Source organism: Streptopelia decaocto (assembly GCF_964273445.1).
Source record: "Streptopelia decaocto genome assembly, chromosome: 26".
Taxonomy (NCBI): Eukaryota; Metazoa; Chordata; class Aves; order Columbiformes; family Columbidae; genus Streptopelia; species Streptopelia decaocto.
In genome coordinates, this window is record NC_138681.1 from 1,021,557 (window position 1) to 1,040,602 (window position 19,046).

At 70.2% G+C, this 19,046-nt stretch overlaps 1 protein-coding gene across 1 annotated transcript; it reads right to left on the minus strand.

The window, feature by feature from the left end:
* Positions 1–3,568: 3,568 nt before the first annotated feature.
* Positions 3,569–12,886, minus strand: LOC309450253 (ephrin-A3-like). Its single transcript, XM_082072997.1, has 5 exons — positions 12,759–12,886; positions 5,842–6,131; positions 4,433–4,498; positions 4,232–4,309; positions 3,569–4,101 (listed from the first exon to the last, which is right to left on the minus strand). Exons 1-5 carry the CDS (start codon positions 12,875–12,877, stop codon positions 3,980–3,982), a joined length of 675 nt encoding a protein of 224 aa, XP_081929123.1. The 5' UTR covers positions 12,878–12,886; the 3' UTR covers positions 3,569–3,979.
* Between the last annotated feature and the right edge of the window lie 6,160 nt (positions 12,887–19,046).

Consider the following 19,046-nt stretch of genomic DNA (forward strand, 5'->3'; position numbering starts at 1 on the left):
GGGGTGAGGGTGACCCCCGGGTGGGATGCGGGGTGACGCCCGAGGACAAAAGGTCTGAGCTGTGACCGTCCCCTCCTCACCGGGGGACAACGGCTGATGGGGGGACACCCCGCAGGCTTGTCCCCCCTCCAGCTTTCACCATGGGAACCCCCTTATCTGAGATGCGGGGGGTCACCAGGAACCAGGCGAGGGGCGCCTGGGAAGCTGCAGCCGCTGCCAAGAAGGTGCCAGGGGTTGGGGGGGCTGCTAAGGGCAGGACCCCCCCTCCCTCCTCCCCCTGCCCTTATCTGCTCTCCCGGGGCCTCGCTCCGGCACCGGACACGTCCCTGTGTGTTGTGGATTCCCCGGTGCCCCCGGCGCGGGCTGCGGGCGCAGCGGGCGCGTTGCCGGCGCGCCTGGCGGGGAGCGCGGCGGCGGCGGCTCGCTATCGGCTCCCATCTGCCCCCGACACCGATCCATCCTTGTTAAACTCGGCCGAGAGATGCTTCTCGCCCGCCGCCTCGCACAGCGATAACTCAGCCGCATTTGCAAAACAACTTTCCTCTTGTTTATTACATAATGATCCATTGATTGTGGGTAATGTTGCATGCCCGCCGCTGCAGCCGTGCGAGAAGCGCTCCCCTGGCACGCCGGAGGGGCTCGCCGGGCGCCGGCACCGTGGCTGTAACCGGAGAGCCGCTGGTGGCTCCGGCAGCCAAACGCTCCCCGAGGGGAGCGGGGCTGGGTGTCCCCATCCCATCCCTCATGTCCCCCACGTCCCAGCCCCGCTCTGCACCCTCAGCTCCCCGGGGAGGGGGACCCGCTCCTTCCCTTTCACGTCCCCGCTGGCGGCCAGGCCTGACATCATCCCCTGCACGGAATGACTGTGCAAGGCCTCCTGCTCCCGGGGAGCCGGCGCTGCCGCGGCTTGTCCGCGGGAGATCCCGCTGGGAACGGCCCCATGGGGTCAGACAGCCGGAGCGCGGCACGTGTGTGCCACAGGGGTGGGTGCAGCCCGTGGTGGGAGCCGCTCGGCACCGCGGCTGCTTCCATCGCCGGGGTCCCGCCGTCACTGCCACCATGGGCTGTGCCTGTGCCGGGCGCCTGGGGAAACTGAGGCAGGGAGCAGCCCGTGGGCTGAGGGGCTCCCCACCCCCTCCACCGCGGTCCCCAGCCTCGGGGCAGGGCCACCAGCGCACGGGCCACCGGGACCTGGCCGGGTCCCAGCGTCACCGCGCTGCCTGGCCCGTGGCAAAAGGGCAGTGCCAGCATGGGCGGTTTGACCAGGGAAGGACGAGCACATGTCACCTGCTGGGGACAGACAACCAGAGGGACAAGCCAGGGCTGGAGGGTGCCCCGTTACCTCCCCGTGCTGGCTGGCACAGGGGGGGTGGCAGCACCGGGGGTGCCAGCGGCGCGGTGGCAGCGGAACGTGCGCGCGGTCACGGCCGCGCTGCCTGGGGACCGCCCGGTGCCCGCGGGACGGGGTCCGTGCCCGCGCGGGCAGCGCTCCTGCCACGCTGGCCGTGCTTCGCAGGACAAAGGTGAAGCCGTTTCACGCCGTAAACAGCTGCGGCACGGCGGCGCGGGGCAGGTCGGGCCGGCCAGAGGCCGCCGAGCTCGTGACAAACCATATATGTTTTCTCGTCCTGGGACACCCGGGTGCTCCCCGGCTCCTGACGTCACCGGCCGCGAGGCTGGGGGAGGACGAGGAGCCGTCCAGCCCGTGGCCGGGAGCGAAGGCCGCGGTGACGTGCCGTGCCGGCTGCGTGCGGCCCGGCAGGTACACAGGGCCCGGCGCCGGGCGGCGCGTGGCAGAGCCGCGTCCCCCGGGCTGGCTGGCCACGCCAGGCCCCTGCGCGTTCGGCCAGAGAGCGGGACGGAGCCGGCGCTGCCCGCAGAGCTGACACCGGCATGGGGCGACGCGGAGCCTTGTGCCGCACACGCCGTGCCCAGGGGGGCAATAGAGGTTGGGGATCCCCTGGCCTGGCACGCCAGGAGTGTCCCGTTTGGTCCCGGCTGTCCCTGACTGTCACCCTGCTCGAGGGCGCGGAGCGCGGCGGGGCGGGCGGCCGGTCCCCACGGCGCTGGTGGCCGGTCCCCACGGCGCTGGCGGCCGGTCCCCACGGCGCTGGTGGCAGTGCCGCACGCCCGCCGGGCCCGAGGGATTTTGTAAGCGGAGCTCATGGTGCTACATGGCTGGCTCAGTTCCTTGTCCCCCCATTCCGTCCCTTGTCCCTCCATGCAATGCACCAGGGTCCCCAGCCCATCCCCGGTGCCACCGGCACAGCCGCGCGCCAGGACGGGGACAGCGGCTGGTCCCCCACAGCCAGTGTTTGGGGGGCTACAGCCATCGGGCCCAATCCTGGGGTCTGCAACCCTGTGCCGGGTGACACCCCAAGTCCCCGGGGGGCCCAGGGGGTCCCAGCCCCGGAGCAGGCCCGGCCTGCGCGGCGCGGGGGGGACGCGGGGCGCGCGGTGCGTGCCGGGAGCGCACGCAGGACCTGTCGGACGGGTTCGCTGGCTCTTCCCGCACCCGGACAAGCCCGGGCCGGCGGGACGCCGAGCCACCACCCAACCGTGTCTGCTGGGGGGGGAGCGGCCGCCCTGCTCCGCGGCTGTGGGGACCCCAAACCGTGACCGCGTCCACGGCGTGGCGGCCCCCCCGGGACAGCGGCCGCGGCCGCCCCGGTGCGTGGGGAGAGCGGCTGCCCCCCACCTTGGGGCATTGCCCCCCATCCCTGTTGGGGGTGTCAGGACCCCACACTGCTGCTCCCAGCACCCAGCAGGGCTGTGGGGCGCTGCCCATGGGGCTGGGTGCACCCCACTCCTCCACGTCCCCCGGGTGTCACCCCACTTGTGGCAGGTCCCCGGGCACAGCCCCCTCACCACACAGGGGGCACCGAGGGCGTCCCCGTGTCCTGCCGGAGCCACCGCGCAGACAGGGCTGTGCCAGGGCCCCCGACGCCGGCAGGAGCTGGCACGCCCGGCGCAGACAGACACACGGGTGGGGGTGACGCGGGGATTCCCACGGGGCCCCCGGGCACGTCGGGGTGTCCACATGTGCAGCTGGTGAGGATGAGGATGACGAGGAGGGTTCCCTGTGCCAACTCCCCCCCAGGCTGCTCCATCACTGCACCCCAGGGGCGGCGGGGACACGTGTCCTTACCCGGGGTGCTGCCCCCCGGAAGCTCCGTGCGGTGCCAGGGGGGCAGTGGGGAGCGGAGCCGGGGGGGGGACGCACCCCACATCCCCCAGGTGCTTTCACTGATGGTGACACCAAACCCATGACCGGAGCCATCGCACCCATGACCGGAGCCATCGCACCCATGACATGGTGAAGTTCGGCACCTGACACTTGCTGCCCTCCCCGGACCCCCCACCAAAACCCGCCGCGCCGATGGCCACGAGCGCCACGCGCCGCCGTGACAGAGCTCCGCCGTTCCTTTTCTTTTTTTATCCTTTTATTGTTTTTTTTTATAGACTAAGAGCAGAATATGAAAATCACCAGCCAAAGCACTTGAAAAAAAGGTCGAGTTTGTTTTTTTGTTTGTTTCGGTTTGTTTTTCCCCAAAAAGTGTCTGTGCGTTTGCATAGGTCGGGTCTTCACGGAAGACGAGGAAAATCCAACACGTTCGACTATATACAAGCCAGCCCGGGGCCAGCGCCGCTGCCTATGGTACAGTATAGATATATCTCTATAGTCGCTCTCTGTACAGTATGTATAGATCTCTATATAGGTATGTACAGCTCGGGAGGGGGGGTCCCTGCCCTCACCGGGCTCCCCAGTCCAGCGCTGCCCCCCCAGCACCGGGACGGTGTCGGCGGGCGGCGCGGCGCATGCGGCAGCACCGAGCCGCGTCCCGGCAGCCGCGGCCATCGGTCCCAACCGGGCTTGCGGTGGCACAGCCCCCGGCAATATGGGTGGCAGGGGGGGAGGAGCGGCTGCGTGGTCCCGCGCCGGTTCCCCGGCTCGGGGGGTCCCCGCCGGCACCGGGAGCTAGGAGGCCAGCAGCGTCATGAGGAAGAACGCGGCGGCCACGGCCAAGGGCAAGTGTTCCCGCTTGGGGCTGGTGCCGCTGATGCTCTTCTCCAGCTTGGGCATCTCCGGGTTGAAGTTCTCTATGGGGAAGAGCAACGGGGTGAGGGTTTCACCGCGGCGGCTCCGACCCCCCCACCCCACAGCTGGGGCTGCCCCGTGGGTGGCGGCGGGTGGGGGGATATATGGGGCTGGGGGCTCTGCCAAACTCACCCAGGTCCTCGATCTTGACCTCGGGCCGCAGGGTGAACTGCGGCAGGGTGGGCGCCAGCTTCTCCCCGGAGTGCGACGCTGCGAGAGGGACACACGGGACGGGGATGGGGGGACATCAGGCGCCGCGGCCACCCCACGCTGCAGCCCCCCCGGGAGGGTTGGGGACCCGCCGCCCCCGGGGAGGGCACGGGGGGCACTTACTGGAGGCGCAGCACACGAACACCTTCATCTTGAGGCAGGCGCGGCGGTGGTTGTGCGTCGGCGTGGCTGCAAGGCAAGAGGGGGCTGGGGGCTCCGCGGCGGCGACCCCGACCCCGGGCACCCGCGGGCTCCGTGCGATTGGGTACGGTGGGGTCTGGCCCTGCCTGGGGTGGGCGCTGCGCTAGGGGGACACAGCAGCACCCTGCGCTGCACCCCGGAGCTGAACCTGCAGCAGCACCCTGCACTCTGTCCTGCAGCAGCACCCCAACCCTGCACGAACACCCTGCACCCCAACCTGCTCCAGCACCCTGCATCCCATCCTGCACCAGCACCCCAATCCTGCACCAGCACCCTGCACCCCATCCTGCAGCAGCACCCCAACCCTGCAGCAGCAACCTGCACCCCATCCTGTACCAGCACCCTGCACCCCATCCTGCACCAGCACCCCAACTCTACATGAGCACCCTGCACCCCATCCTGCACCAGCACCCCGCACCCCATCCTGCACCAGCACCCTGCACCCCATCCTGCACCAGCACCCCGCACCCCATCCTGCACCAGCACCCCGCACCCCATCCTGCACCAGCACCCCAACCCTGCAGAAGCACCCCTTTAACCCCACTCCTGCATCCTACATCAGCACGCCCTGCACCCCCATCCCCACCTTGCACCTCCATCCTGCATCAGCACCCACATCCCCATCCTGCTCCCCCACAGCCCCATCTCCCCCTCACACCACAAACCCCCTGCACCCCCATCCCTCCCGACACACCCCCATCCACCCTGCACCCCCATCCCTCAGCTCAGGCTGCAGCCACCCAGCTGGGGGCGTTAATTTGGAGGGGGTGGGGCCTGGGTGGGGATGCAGAGGAGCCTGGGTGGGTGGGGACCAGCTCGGGTGGGACACGGGTGATGAGGGGGGATGCTGCACTTGGGGGTGGATGCCACATGGTGGGGGGAATGCTGCATTTGGGGGGGTTCTGCATTTGGGGGGGTGCTGCATTTGGGGGGGTGCTGCATTTGGAGAAGGGGAGGCTGCATGGGGAGGGAATGCTGCATTTGGGGGGGATGCTGCACTTGTGGGGCGGGGGATGCTACAGGGAGGAGGGGGATGCTACAAGGGGGAGGGGGATGCTACAAGGGGGAGGGGGATGCTACAAGGGGGAGGGGGATGCTACAAGGGGGAGGGGGATGCTACAAGGGGGAGGGGGATGCTACAAGGGGGAGGGGGATGCTACAAGGGGGAGGGGGATGCTACAAGGGGGAGGGGGATGCTACAAGGGGGAGGGGGATGCTACAACGGGGAGGGGGATGCTACAACGGGGAGGGGGATGCTACAACGGGGAGGGGGATGCTACAACGGGGAGGGGGATGCTACAAGGGGGGTCCCTCCCCAGCCCCCCACGTACAGATGTAGTAATACTCCTGCCCGGCGCGGAACTCGTAGCCCAGCGAGAAGGCGCTGTACCGCTGGAACTTCTCCGAGAACTTGATGGGGCTGTGGGGCGCGTGGGGCCGGTTGCACTCCCAGCGCTTGAAGCCCTGGCTGGTGTTGCAGGTGCGGTAACCCTCGGCGTTCACCATGTACAGCACGTACTGCTCCAGCCGGTGCTCGGGCACCGAGGCGTTGTAGTGCGGGCAGTAGATGTCCAGGTAGTCGTTGACGTTCACCTGCACCGTGTAGCCCTCCCGACGGAGGCTGCAAGAAGCACGGGGGGGGAATGTGGGGGTCAGGGACACCTTCCCAAACTCCATCACCCACCTCACAAGGGACATGGAGGCTGGAGAATGGTCACGTCGCAAGAGAACGACGGTGTCTCCCTGCTCAACCTCTATCTGGAGCTCCCAACAAACGGGACCCCCCCACCGTGCAACCTCAGCCCCAGGGAGGGTGTTGCTGTCCTGGGGGGGGACGCTGCCAGGGTGGATGCTACGGGTGCCACGTCACGTGGGAACGCGCCAGCGACCTCGAGGACGGGACGGACACAGCAGGACGGACAGACCGACCCAGCCCGACGGGCCCAAAGGCACCGGGGACCCTGCGGGACGCAGCCGCTGGTCCTCGGGGGACCCCGGGGCCCCCCAGGCTGCAGCCAGCCCACCCGCCACGCGCCGCGCTGAGCCGCAGGATTTGTCCCCCTTGCTCCGGCTAATCCCGTTAGTTCGTTAATGCCGTAAAGGGTGGCCCTGGGGGAGCCTCATTTACATTGATTAGGAGCGGCAATCCCCTCAGATCCACTCAGGAGAGGCTCCGCTGGCTCCTAATCCGCGCCCGCTGGAAATCCCGGCCGCGGTTAATCCTCACCGCCGCGCTGACCCGCTGCTCCTGCCAATTAATTACCAATCGGCGCTTCGAGGCCGTCTGCTCCCCAACCGAGCTGCCGTGGCGGCACCGCACCTCACTCGGCATCGCCGGTGCCGGTGAGTCCCCCCAGATGCGTTTGGGGACTCGGTTCCCCCGGGACGCTGACCGTGGCAACCAGGCTCCACCGCGGCGCATCGCTCGGCTCGGCGCCCCTTTCCCCGCCTGGTTTGGCAAAGCCAGGCGTGCAACCCGCAGGTGCAGCACTCGGGGTCCCATCACCCTCCGGGGGGGTCCCCAGCGCCCCACCCGCAGCAGAACCAGCTCCCCGGGTCAGAGCCGCGCACGCAGACACCCCACCCTGCCCAACCGCCCCGGCGCGGTTTGGGGAGCCCCGGCACCGCGCCAGGACCCGCAGCACCCCGGGTGCCGCCGAGAGGACCCAACGAGGACCCGGGATCCAAGCGGCGCCATCGGGGACTGACGGCAAACCTTGTCACCCGTGGGGCCCACGCGGCACCTCCCTCACCGCTATTCCCAGCCCAGCCCGGCACCCGCGGCCACCGGGCAACTCCGGTGGCAGAAGGTGCTGAGGCAGCCACCCCTCGCACCGCGGGGCGCCGGGACCTTTCATCTTCCCCCTTTGATGTGGTTGGGAGTTGGGGGGGGATGAGAAAAAGGCTTGTTATTAAAGAAATGGCCCCGAGGAGAAAATGGCAATTAAGCCGGTGCAGGACGCGGGGCTGGGACGGCAGCGCGGCCCGAGCCGGCTGCCCCACACGCCGGTGGGTGCCGGCAACCGGTGTTCACCACGAGCGGGATGCGGCTGTGCCGGGGGAGCGAAGGGACGGGGGAATCACAGCCCCCGGGACTCCGCACCCTATGGGAGCGACACCGGGCGCCGTGCCTGGGATGTCACCCCCCGGAGCACCCGGAGCGCGGCACACACGCGGCCCTCCCCGGGACCGGCTCTGGGGTTCATTAAGGAGTGTGGCTCCTGATAAACAGCCTCGCTAACGAGCCGAGCGCTGCCCCACAGGGCTGGGCGCACCGGCACGGTGACACCGGGGACCTCAGGAGGTGCCGCGGGGGCTGGGACCCCGTGGCGGTGACCCCCGTGGATGTCACCGGCCGCCACCACGTGCCGGGAGCTTGCAGATATCAAATTAACCCCCCAAGCCGGTAGAATGGCCCCAAACAGGCAGAGCCACGTGGCCGCCATGGCCTGGGCACATCCTGGGGACACACCAGTGTCACCGCCACCTGGGTTCCTGCGCCGTGGCGCCAGCCCCGGGGCACAGGGCAGCACCGCGGGCAGCCGGATGTCCCCAGGTCCTCGGTGCTGTCACCAGGGCACACGGGGAGCCCACGGGCCCTATTTTTGGGGAGGAGGATGAGAACAGGCACCCAGGGCGAGGGGCTCAGCCTCTTACGGCCATCACCACCCACCCCAGAGCGGGCACAAAGTCCCAGGTGACGGGGTTAGGATGGACCCCCCTGGCCTCCCGAGCTCCGGTAGCCGCGGTTTGGCCGGCGGGGCCCAGCGGGATCCGGCAGCGCCCGAAGGGTTAATCGCGGGAGCAGAACGGGCAGCATCACTTCTGCACGACTGCATTTTTAGAGCAGGGCTTTGCAATCCGGCGGTACCTTCCAGCAGCCTGTCGGCGCTGGCCAGATGGATGTCCCCTGGCAGAGCCGTCCCCGGCACTGCCCGGGCTCGGCGCCCACCGGCCCCGCACCGGCGGGACCCCCGGCTACCTGGCAAACCGGTGAGCGGGGCGGCCGCTCCGCTCCCACCTGCTGCCATAAATTGGGGCTGAGCGCCTGGTGCACTGCGGCGGCGCCACGGGGGGAAGGACCCCCCCGATGGACCCCTGTGCTGCGGGGACTTGTCCCCATGGTGCAGGAAAGGCCGGGAGGGCGGCACGGCCGGAGCTCAGCATCCCATGTTGGTGGTGGCAGCGGTGAGGACCGGGGCAATACGGTGTCACCTGGTGTGGGTGACAGCATGGTGGCCCCGGTGCCGGGGGCCAGGGTGGACGCCACCCCCCAAACCCCAGCCAGGCCCTTTGTTTGGTTCTGGCAGGTTCACCCTTTCGGCACATCCGGGGCCCATCGATCAGCCAGGGAACAAAAAAGTGCCATTGATTTACGCCGTCCCCTTCCCGTCACCCCGCGCCACGGCGAGAGGCGAAGGCGCATCCATCGCCGCACTCTGCCCACCCCGACGGACGGACAGACGGACCCGCCGCCCGCGGCTCGGCCGCCGGGGACACGCACGGCACAGGCCGGCACGTCCCCCCCGCCGCGTGCCGGCCCTCCCCACGCGGGCAGCGCCGCGCGGCCCCGGCGCCCAGACGGCTGCGCACACCGTGCCGGCTCGGCAGACAGCGCCTGCGACACGGCCCACGCGCACGGGTGGCACGGTGCCACCGCGCGGCCCCCCCAGCATCCCCAGCCTCCCCCCGGCTCGCCTGGCGCAGCCGCAAAATGCATCGCTGGCACACGGTGTCCCCACCGCCACCATCACCCCCAAATCGGGGCTCTTGGGGTGACCAGGGGCTGCTCGCTGGGGACACGGAGGGTCCGCGGTGCCACACGGCAGCGCCCACCCCGTGGTGATGGGCACGGCGCTCCCCAAGCAGCCGGGACCCCTCAAGCCAGCCAACAGGTGCCCCCGCGCCCCCGTCCCTATTGACGGCCGCGCGATCCCTCTAATCCCCGCTAAATCTCGTCCCTTCCCGCTTTGCTAACAAGATCAATGAGGTTTCTAATTGGGTTTTAATTAAACCATCAATCTGCGACCAGTGACTCAATTAGCAGCCCGGGCAGGAGCGGGTGGCCCTGTTGCACCCCAGCGCCGTGGTCCCTTCTCCCGTGGGAACCCCCCGGGCTCTGGTGGCACTGCTGGGGCTCGGTGCCACCGGCACGGTGACTCACGGGACACAGCACCTTCTGCCCCCGGGCAGCAGCTCCTGCCAGCGCCAGCACCCATGGGTGGGTGTCCCATGGGTGACACGGGGGTGGCGGAGCCCCCCAGCCCAACCAGCGACACCACAGCCGGTGGTAATTAGCCATGGAGAGGTGTAATCAACACCTTCCCCACCCCCAGCTGGACACAGCAGGGGCAAAATTGCCCCTTGGGGGGCACAACTGCCCTGCAGCACCTCCTGCTGGATGCCCCCCATAACCTCCAGGGCAGGGGCGTCCCCCCTGCCGCCGGTGACGCCGTCACCTCCCCGGTGGGTGCCAGTGGCTGAGATGGAGGATCCAGCCCGGCATAGCCCGGTGTCGGGGTCCGACAGCTGCAGAGGACCCAGGAGTTCGGGTGTCCCACCCCGCCGCGGGCGCAGCGCGGGGCCGCGGCTCCTCTGCGGTGCGAGACGCTCCCCCGGGAGAGGCCGCTCGGCACGAGGGCTCTCGAGAGCTCCGGCTCTCGCCGCCTGAACACAAAGTCAGCCAGATAAAAGCCGCCTTGAAGAGGTGAGTGCGGCGGCGGCGCCGGCGGCTGGGGGGCTCCGACCCGCCCGCTTCGCCCAGCGCCCCGCGCACCCCCAGCTACGGCCACCCCCACCGTGCCACCAGCACCTTGGACCCCCCGCACCCACTCTGTGGTTCCCGGGGGCCGCAGCAGTGCTGGGGGTGCTGGCCACGCGTGTTCCCACGCATGGGGACAAACTGCTGTCCCCACCTTGGCGTCACCCAGCAGGGAGGTGGCATTGGCACGCCAGGCCCAGCTCGGCTGGGGACACCCCTCGGAGCCCCCAGCCCCCCGCCGTGGGGCACCGTGGGGACGCAGCCCCCGCAATGCCATCGCTGGGTGGGACGCGGCCACCCGACACCTTTGTCCTGTGTCACCAGGACTTGGGAGCCAAGGACAGAGACCAACCAAGGACCGTCCCGCGCCCCCGGGACTCGCCACCTGCAACCGGTGTCAGCGATGGGACAGACGGAAAGCACAGCCAGACCAACAACCGGAGCGGGAGCACCTGCGACCCCACCTTCACACCTCCCCTGGGCTTTGCCATCGGCACCGGGGGGACAGGAGGAGCACGACCGCGTACCCAAGGGACAATCCGCCACCAGCGCCCTGCTCCCCGAGTCACCATGTGCACCCCGGGTGCTGCGGGTGGGCTCCCTTGGGTGCCCCCTCGCCGAGGGGCGCACCGAGCAGCGTGGCGGGAGACGCTATTGATTTTTTGGGGTGCTTTGCGCGGCCCCCAATGAAGGGCCCACAGCCGAGCCCGCCGGCATCGCCCCCTCCCCAGGGAGCCCCGCGGGGCCGCCTTGGGCTTGTTTATGGTTCTGATTGCGGCGGGGTTGCTGGGATTTGCAGGCTGCGGCCCAGGGAGCCTAATTCCCCCCATAATTTATCTAATCCAGACACTTTGCCGCGCGGCTATAATTGCGGCCGAGCTGCCGCACTGCCTAACAATAAATATCGGCGCTCCGGAGTCCCTGGGACACGTCTCTGCCGCAGCCGCCCCCACCGCGACGCCCGTGCCCTGAGCCAGACGCGTGCGCGAGTGGGTGTGGGTGTCTGGTGTGACACCCCCGGTTTGGCACAGCGGGGGGCACCGCCGGCGCCCCCTCCGCCCCGTCCCCCGGGAGGTGCCGGGGCAGCGCCCGGTCACGGCGATGGGGTGGGGAGAAGCGACCCCTTGGTCACGGTGGGGGGGTGGGAGGTGCCACCCGCCGCGGTGCCGGCAATGTCACGGCGCGGGGATGAGGATGGTGGGTGAGCGGGGTCCGGTTGGAGGATCGGGGCGCAGAGGGCGAGCCGGGCGCCTCGCCATTGTGCTGCGCCTCGGCACGTCGCACACACGCACGATTTATGGGGCCCAGGCTTCCGCCTGGCAACACAATCTCAATGGGAGGGGAAAGAGCTTGGGGTGGGGGGGGGACGATGCTCCCTCCCCACACAATGGGGTGCAGAGTGGGGGGACCCCCGACACCGGTGGGTACCAGGGGATGCTTGGGCTGGACGCACGTCCCCGCCACACCCCTGAGCGTTCACGCCGCTGGGGGAAGGCGAGACGGGCGATGGCAGCGGCGCAGCTCCCCGGTCCCCGTGGGGGGGTCCACGGAGCCCCCGTGGCCTCGCAGCCCCGGGAGGAGCCCACCCCGCTTGTGCCCATGGTCACGCCGTGCCCCTCCGTGCCAGCCCCGGCTGTGGGTGCCACGCACCCCCCGGGTGGCTGAGGGCGCAGCCGCCAGCGTGAGGAACGTGCGGCGGGTCCGTGACCAACGACCTCCCGGTGGCTCCGTTCCCGGTGGCCGTGGGTGCGAAGCCAATTTCCACAGCTCCGCCTGCACCCCCCGCATCGCCTCCACGAGCCCCAGGGACGGAACCGCTGCCCACCGGAGCGGGAGGGAAGAAATGGGCACCCGTTGCGTGTCCCCCCCCTCCCCGCCGCCGCGCCGCCGGTGCCGCTCCCAGACAGGCGGGGGGCGCGTCTGGCGGCGGGGGCGCCGCAGCGGGACCCACTCCCCGGTGGCCGCCGCACCGGGGGAACCCGGCTGTGCCCTTCCCGCGACACCCGCTACCCACCGCGGGGCGGGTCAGCGCTGTCAGGGAGGCACGGACTCACCCACCCCCGGTACCACCGGACCCACCCGCACCGGGAGCCCCGCGCCCCACCCGGTAGCGCGGCCCCGGGGCCCCGAACCGCGGCCGCAAGTCGGGTCGGGCCGGCCGGGCGGCTGCCCGCACCCCCCCCATCCCCGGGAGCGGCCGCCGCCTCCGCGGGCAGGGCGAGGTGCGGGGCCGGGAGGGGCAGCGCACCGAGCTGCCCGGTAGCCCCGCCCGCACACCGGCACCGGGGGGGTCCCGCAGTCCCGGTGTGCGCGCCCACAACCCGGTGTCGCCGCGACCCCCCCTCCCCGCCATCCCCAACACGTCCCCGCCGCGTCCTTCCCAGGGGCGCCCCCCGCCCCGCCAGACCCCGGGGACACCCCCACCCGCCTCCCGGTGCCGGTACCGGCGGCCTCCCCCGCGCGGCCCGGTGCCCGCCCCGCACTCACTGCAGGTTGGAACTGTTCCAGTGCACGGCGTGCCGGTTGCCCAGGGCCGCCGGTGGCCCCCGGGCCAGCAGCAGCAGCAGCGGGAGCAGAGGCAGGAGCACCGGTAACCGAGCAGCCATCCTGCCGGCGCCGCCGCGGAACCCGCCGCGATCCCAATGAATGGAGAACCGGAGCCGCCCGCGCCCCGCGCCCCCGGCGCCCAGCTCCGCCCCGCGCGTGCCCGCCGCCGCCGCGCCCCCGCGCGCGCGCCCGCCACCGCCCCGGGGCTGCCTGCACCGGCATCGGCACCGGCATCGGCACCGGCATCGGCACCGGCATCGGCACCAGCACCGGCATCGGCACCGGGCGGCGGGCACTGTGGCCGTGCCGGGCTTGGGCTGCGGGTCCCCGAGGGTGGGGACACCGGGGCTGGGTCCCGTTGACATTGGGGTCTCACCGGGACCCCGAGGGTGGGGACACTGGGGTTGTGTCCTGCTGATATTGGGGTCTCACCGGGACCCCTGCAGGTGGGGACACGAGGGCTGGGTCCCGCTGACATTGGGGTCTCACCGGGACCCCCGTGGGTGGGAGCACCAACATCAGGTCCTGCTGCCAATGGGGTGTCACTGATACTCTCATGGGGACCAGCGCCAGGTCCCACTAATCATTGGGGTCTCACCCGGAGCCCTGCGAGTGGGGGCACCAGGGCTGGGTCCCACTGCCATTGGGGTGTCACCAGGACCCAGCTGGGTGGGGGCACCAGTGCCAGGTCCCACGGACACCCAGGTCACACTGGGGGTGGGGGCACCAGCCCCCGTGGGTCCGTGCGGTTGGCAGAGCCGTGGGTGGGGGTCAGTGCCCCGGAGGGTCCCGGCGCTGCTGCTGCTCTGTGGGGGTCACACGTGTTTGCCGAGGGGTTTGGTCACCCTGGGGACCTCCTGGCAGGAGGGTGGGCAGCGCTGGCCATGGGGCCAGCGGAGCCTCCGGGGGCACCGCTCCCCCGTGGCCACATGGGAAGGGATTGTGCCAGCGCCAGCCGCCCGTCCTCGGCAAGATCCCTTAGCAACTGCCGCGCGGCGCCGCCCGGCGCTCCCGTGTGCCAGGTGATCCCCGCCCCGGCACACGTGTGCGCACACGAGCACACGCGCTGGCCGGGAGCGAGCTCCCCGCATGGGCGCGACACCCGGCGTGCGCGATGCTGCCAGCACCGACACGCCGGGCCCGGCTCCGCCAGCGCCACTTCCGCACATGACCCAGAGATTTGGCAGCCGGAGGAGTCTGCGAACGCAACGGGAGGCTCTGGAAACCGCGGCGGGGCTGGCTGAGCCGGCCGTGGCTGCTCCCACCGCGGTGGCCGGGGCGGGTGACACCGGGTGGCCCTGGGCTCGCGGCGGCTGCTGCCCAGTGCTGAGGTTGGGGGGTGTCCCAGCTCCCCAAATCTCCCAGGGGAGCTCAGTGTGGCTGTGCCCCCCCATGGCCACTCTTTGGGCTCCCCAAGGACCCTTTGGACATGCGGATGCTGCCCCAGCCCATAGAGGGGGACGAAGCCCATGGCGGCCGGTCTGAGCCCCCCGGTCCCACTCAGTGCCATGGGGGGTTCCAGTGGCGGTGATGCCCGTGGCACAGCCCCCATTGCACCGGCGGCTCCGGGGGGCCGAGCCCCCACCAGAGCCCTGCCAGGAAGGGGGAGGGGGCCGGCGGAAGGGCCCGCAGGACCAAAAAAGCCTCTATTAATTATTCATCCGGAGAAGTGAAGTGAAGAAAACACAACACGTGGAAAAGGGCTCCGGCTGCCCTGGGGGGGCGGAAGCGGCGGGGGGGGCTGCAGGGGCACCCCAGTGCCGGGGCGCGGTGGTGGTGCCGGCGGCAGCGGGTCCCTCGCGGTGCGGTGGCATCCCCGGGGGGCTGCGCACCTCTGGCAGGGCCCGGCAGCACCGCGCTGCCGCCATGGAAACGCCGTGGCTCGGCAAACCCATGGCAACACACACCTCCACACGGGAACCCCCCCACGGCTCGTGGCAACGCTGCCGCCGGTGCCAGCGCGTTCACCGGGGGGGCTGGGGGGGACACCTCGATGTGTGGGGCCGCGGCGGGTGCTCCCGTGGGGCGGGAAAACGCACCCTGAGCATCACGATGTGCACCCACGTGCGGTGACAGCACCGTCCCCTGGGGCTTGGGGACGTTGGCGGCAGCCGGCACACGGCTGGATTTTGCCAAGCACAGCAGGGCCGCGGTGGGGACAGCCAGGGGACACCGGTGCCTTCGCTCTCAGGAGGACACGAGCGGCCCCGAGCTCTGCGGGGGGGCTGGGACACGAAGCCACCGCCGTGTCCCCAAATTCCCATGCGCCCCCATCCCTTCCACCCTGCGCTTCCAGCACGTTTCTGCTTCAAAGCAATAGGGGGAACTGGAGAGAAGCCCCCCACACCGGCGCAGGCGGTGGCCATGGTGGCCGCGGTGGCCGTGGTGGTTGCGGTGGCCGTGGGGGTCCCGCCGGCCGCGCGTCCCCCGCTTTGCCCGCCCTGGTTAATATTTAACCGCGGCTTCCTGTGACAGCGTGTCGCAACCGCAGAGCACAGCCGGCATTCAATAAACCATCGCGCCGGGGTGGGGGAGCCGGCGGGGGGCAGCGGCGGAGCAGCGCCCGGCCGAGCCAGCGCCGATAAATAATTCATTAAATAAATAAACATGGCGAGCGCGCGGGGAAGGAGCAGCAGCGTAACCAAGAACGAGCTCGGCCGACGCGCGGGCATGAAATATTCACCAGCCACACCTACGCGGCCCCGAATGTGCTGAGCTCAGGGCTCCCGACCCGCCGGCGGGAGCCGGGTGCCGGCACGTGGCCAGCCAGCCGCGGCGAGAACACGCTAACGCCACGCGGTGCCGCGGCGACGCGGGACCCCGGGTCGGGGAGCGGGTAGCCGGTGGTGTTGGCACAACCGCGCCAAGCCGAGCGTCCCCCGGCGCCCGCCAGCTCGTCGTGGCAAACCGGGCAGCCCCGCGCCGGCGCTCGGCCGCGCCGCCGTCCTCGCTGCCCCTCTTATCCTTTCTGTTTCAATCCCCGCGCTGGTCTTTAAATTTGAATGAAGGCCTCACGGATGGTCGCGCCGCGTCAGCGTCTCGGCAAACACCGGGCGAGCGCCGCCCCGGGAGGCGCGGGGTGCCGAGCCCACCCACGCCTGGCGAAACGGGGGGACGCTCGGCGCTGGGGACGCCCCCGGGGACTTCCCGGTGCTGGTTTGGGGTTATGGCACCGGGGACGTGGCACAGAGGGGGTGGCGATGGGTGGCGGTGCCGCCGGCCACCAGGTCACCTCCCGGTGAGCCGCGGGGCCAGCCGGAGCCACCTCGTGCCTTAGGGGGGTGACCGCGGGGGCGATTTGTTAATTAGCACCTCAGCGGCTGGAGTTAATTGCCGCGAAGCTCGCTGGCGCGGGAGTGCAGCGGAGGGTTAATTGCCAAGGCCACCGGGAGCCCGGCCACGGCTGCGCCGGGCGGCAGGACATCGGCATCACCTTCCTCACCGAGCCGCCGGTGAAGCCGCGCGTGGCTGCCGGCACCGCGGCGGGGAGGAAACCGCAGCGTCCCTGCCCTTGGCACCGGGCGGCTCCTCGCCGGAAAGCCGGCTCCGCCGTGCCAAAGCACGCCAGCCCTGGGCACCCAGGCGGTGGCCGAGTCCTCGTGTTCCCACGGCGCCATAGTGCGGTCCCCATGGCACCATAGCGCGGTCCCCTCGTGCCGCGCGGCTGCGCCACTAACGGGTGGCACTGGTGACGCGGGGGTGATGAGGACAGGTGTCCTGCCCCACATTGTCCCCACGTTGTCCCCACGCAGGTGACAACGCCAGGGGAACCGCAGGCCCGCGGTGACCCAGGAGCGCTGGATATGGGTGTCCCCCCGTCCCCATCCATCCCCCGGTGACCCCCCCGGCCTGGCCTTGGGGACAGCGGCTGTGCGCACGCGGTGACCTGGCTGTGCCGCAGTAACCTGGGGAAGCAAACGAGCTAATTAATTGGGGATGGTGCGCGGGGGTAATAAAGGATAAAACATGCGGGCGCAGGAGATTTCAGGGCCTGAAATATTCATCAGGTTGGCTGCGGCACCCGCCGCCGCGCCGGCACGGGCGGGTTTGCATAGCGCAGCCTTTAGCAAAGGCTTCCGGAGGGGGGGCACCCCGGTCCTGCAGCGCGGTCACCCCCGCCGGGTGACGGGTCCCCCGTGTCCCCCCCCCCCCAATGTGAGGTCTCACCGTGGCTTCTTGCTCAATAATCCAGCGCATTGAATTGTGCGGTTCTGGCCACTCCTGTCCCTGTCACCACCGCTGTCCCCAGGCTGGGACCAGCAAAACCACCGGGCGAAGGGGGGACTCCCACGTGGGACCCCCCCAGGGTCTCCCCTGCACCCCGAGCATGGCACCCGCAGCTCCAGCCCTGGGTGCTGGGGTCCCTCTGTCCCCCACAGCCACACCCAGAGGGGACAGACAGGCAGCGAGAGCCCATTCCTGACCCTGGTAGCACCCACCCCAGCCACCCTTGGGTGATGCATGGCAGGATTATGGTGATTATTGTCCGGCAGGATTACAGCGGCATTTTTCGGCGGGGGGGGGCGCACAGCCCCACCAAGCTGCTGCCGGCACCCCGGTGCGCACATGGGCAAACGGACACAGGTGGGGACGGACGGACGGACACAAACAGGGGATACCCACAGACCCGGGTGCGCAAACCCACCGGTGCCCATGCTCCCGTGTGCCATCGCCATGGCAATGCCAGCACCCATGCCCGGCACCCAGCACCCATCCCTGAGGGATACGGGGGTGCTCCCGCACCCCTACCCCATGTGTGCCGCGCCGGTGCGAGCCGGCACGCCCGCTCCCCGTGCCCTCATTGCTATGGCAGGCGCGGGCTCGGTGCGTGCGGCTCCGGTTAATTAGCCGGCGCGGGCCAAAGCCCCTGCTGAGCGCTTTTTGCTAAATTATAACCTTGACGATGCGCATCTGCAGGCGGCTGCTCTGGGAAGCGCCGTCGCCGCTGCGCCCGGCCAGGGTGACATCCCACCGGTGACATCCCACCGGTGACACCCATGGCACCGCATGCCCGTGACCGCCGGGTGCCGGGGCCGAGGCGGGTGACGGGCTCCGTGGTGGCACCCCTGGGGTGCCCGGTGCTGCTCGGAGCTCGAGGCCCTTCGGCTCGGTGTGTCCCCTTGGCATGGCGAGCTGGTGGCCCCGTTTCCATGGTGACACGGAGCCATTTCCCATCTCCAGGATGCTCTCGGCGGCTCTTGGGTGGGGGCGACAGCTGCTCTGCACCCATGGGACGCGCAGGGACGGGCCCCACTGTCCCCGGGGGTCCCTGGGGGGGACGTGCTCCTCCCTTCCAGCCACCCGGGGGGGGCACAGTGTGTTCTGAGCTGCGGTGCCTCGTCCTCACCGCAGCACGGTGACAATTGTCGGGGCGCCCAATGTCCCCTGTCCCTGCACAGCTGGCACCCGGTGAGGGGACCCAGTGCCAGCAGCCACCATGGGACCAAGAGCTTGTGCTCAGGGTCACCCCAGTGCCGCGGTGCACCCTGTCCCCGTCCCCAAACCGGGGTGCCGGGCAGGACGCGGCCACACCGGTGCCACCGCGTCACCTCCCGCACAAACCCCCACGGCGAGGGTCCCCGGGCACCCTCACCCCACAAAACCCCGGCGGTACCCGAGCGCCCCATCTGGCGCGGGTGACAGCGGGGATTTGGGGGGGCTGGCATGGAGCGGGGGGAGCCCCGGGGCCGGGAGCTTTGCGAGACAGAAGGGCCGGGCTAATGGAGCCGATTCCTTTAATAGATTCAATTTCTGCCGCGGCTGCCGCGGGGCGCGGAGCCATCAATTCGATTCAGGGGACGGGGAATCTGATTTGGAGCGGCCGTGCCATCAATTAGCTTTTATTGATGGCATCGCTCATTGGAAGTCGATGGGATTTGAAGCCGCCGGCGGCTCCCGCATACCAAGTAACCCCCCCCACCCCATCAAGGACAGGGGTCCCCGCTGCTCCCGCACCCGACACCCACCCCTGGGTGCTCGTGGGGACCCCCAAACTCACCTGGAAAGGCGCAGGGTGCTGGGCGGGGGGGCGGCGAGATGGGCGCCCCCCAGAATCCCTAAATGGGGGTCCCACAGGGCACCGTGACCCTGATATCCTTGTGGGGGGGATGTCCCCGCATGGGTGTCCCTTGGGACACGGTTGCTCCCAGCATCACCATATGGGGGTCCTGCAGGTGTCACCCCCCACAGATGGGGGTCCCACAGGCACAACATCCCCACACGGGGGTC

Excerpts from the sequence above, each read along its gene's own strand:
- LOC309450253 (XM_082072997.1), bottom strand. The coding sequence starts at position 12,877 with ATGGCTGCTCGGTTACCGGTGCTCCTGCCTCTGCTCCCGCTGCTGCTG. Across the intron at positions 6,132-12,758 it reads TGGAACAGTTCCAACCTGCA|CCTCCGTCGGGAGGGCTACA; the intron begins GTGAGTGCGGGG and ends TGCTTCTTGCAG. Across the intron at positions 4,102-4,231 it reads GGTCAAGATCGAGGACCTGG|AGAACTTCAACCCGGAGATG; the intron begins GTGAGTTTGGCA and ends TCTTCCCCATAG.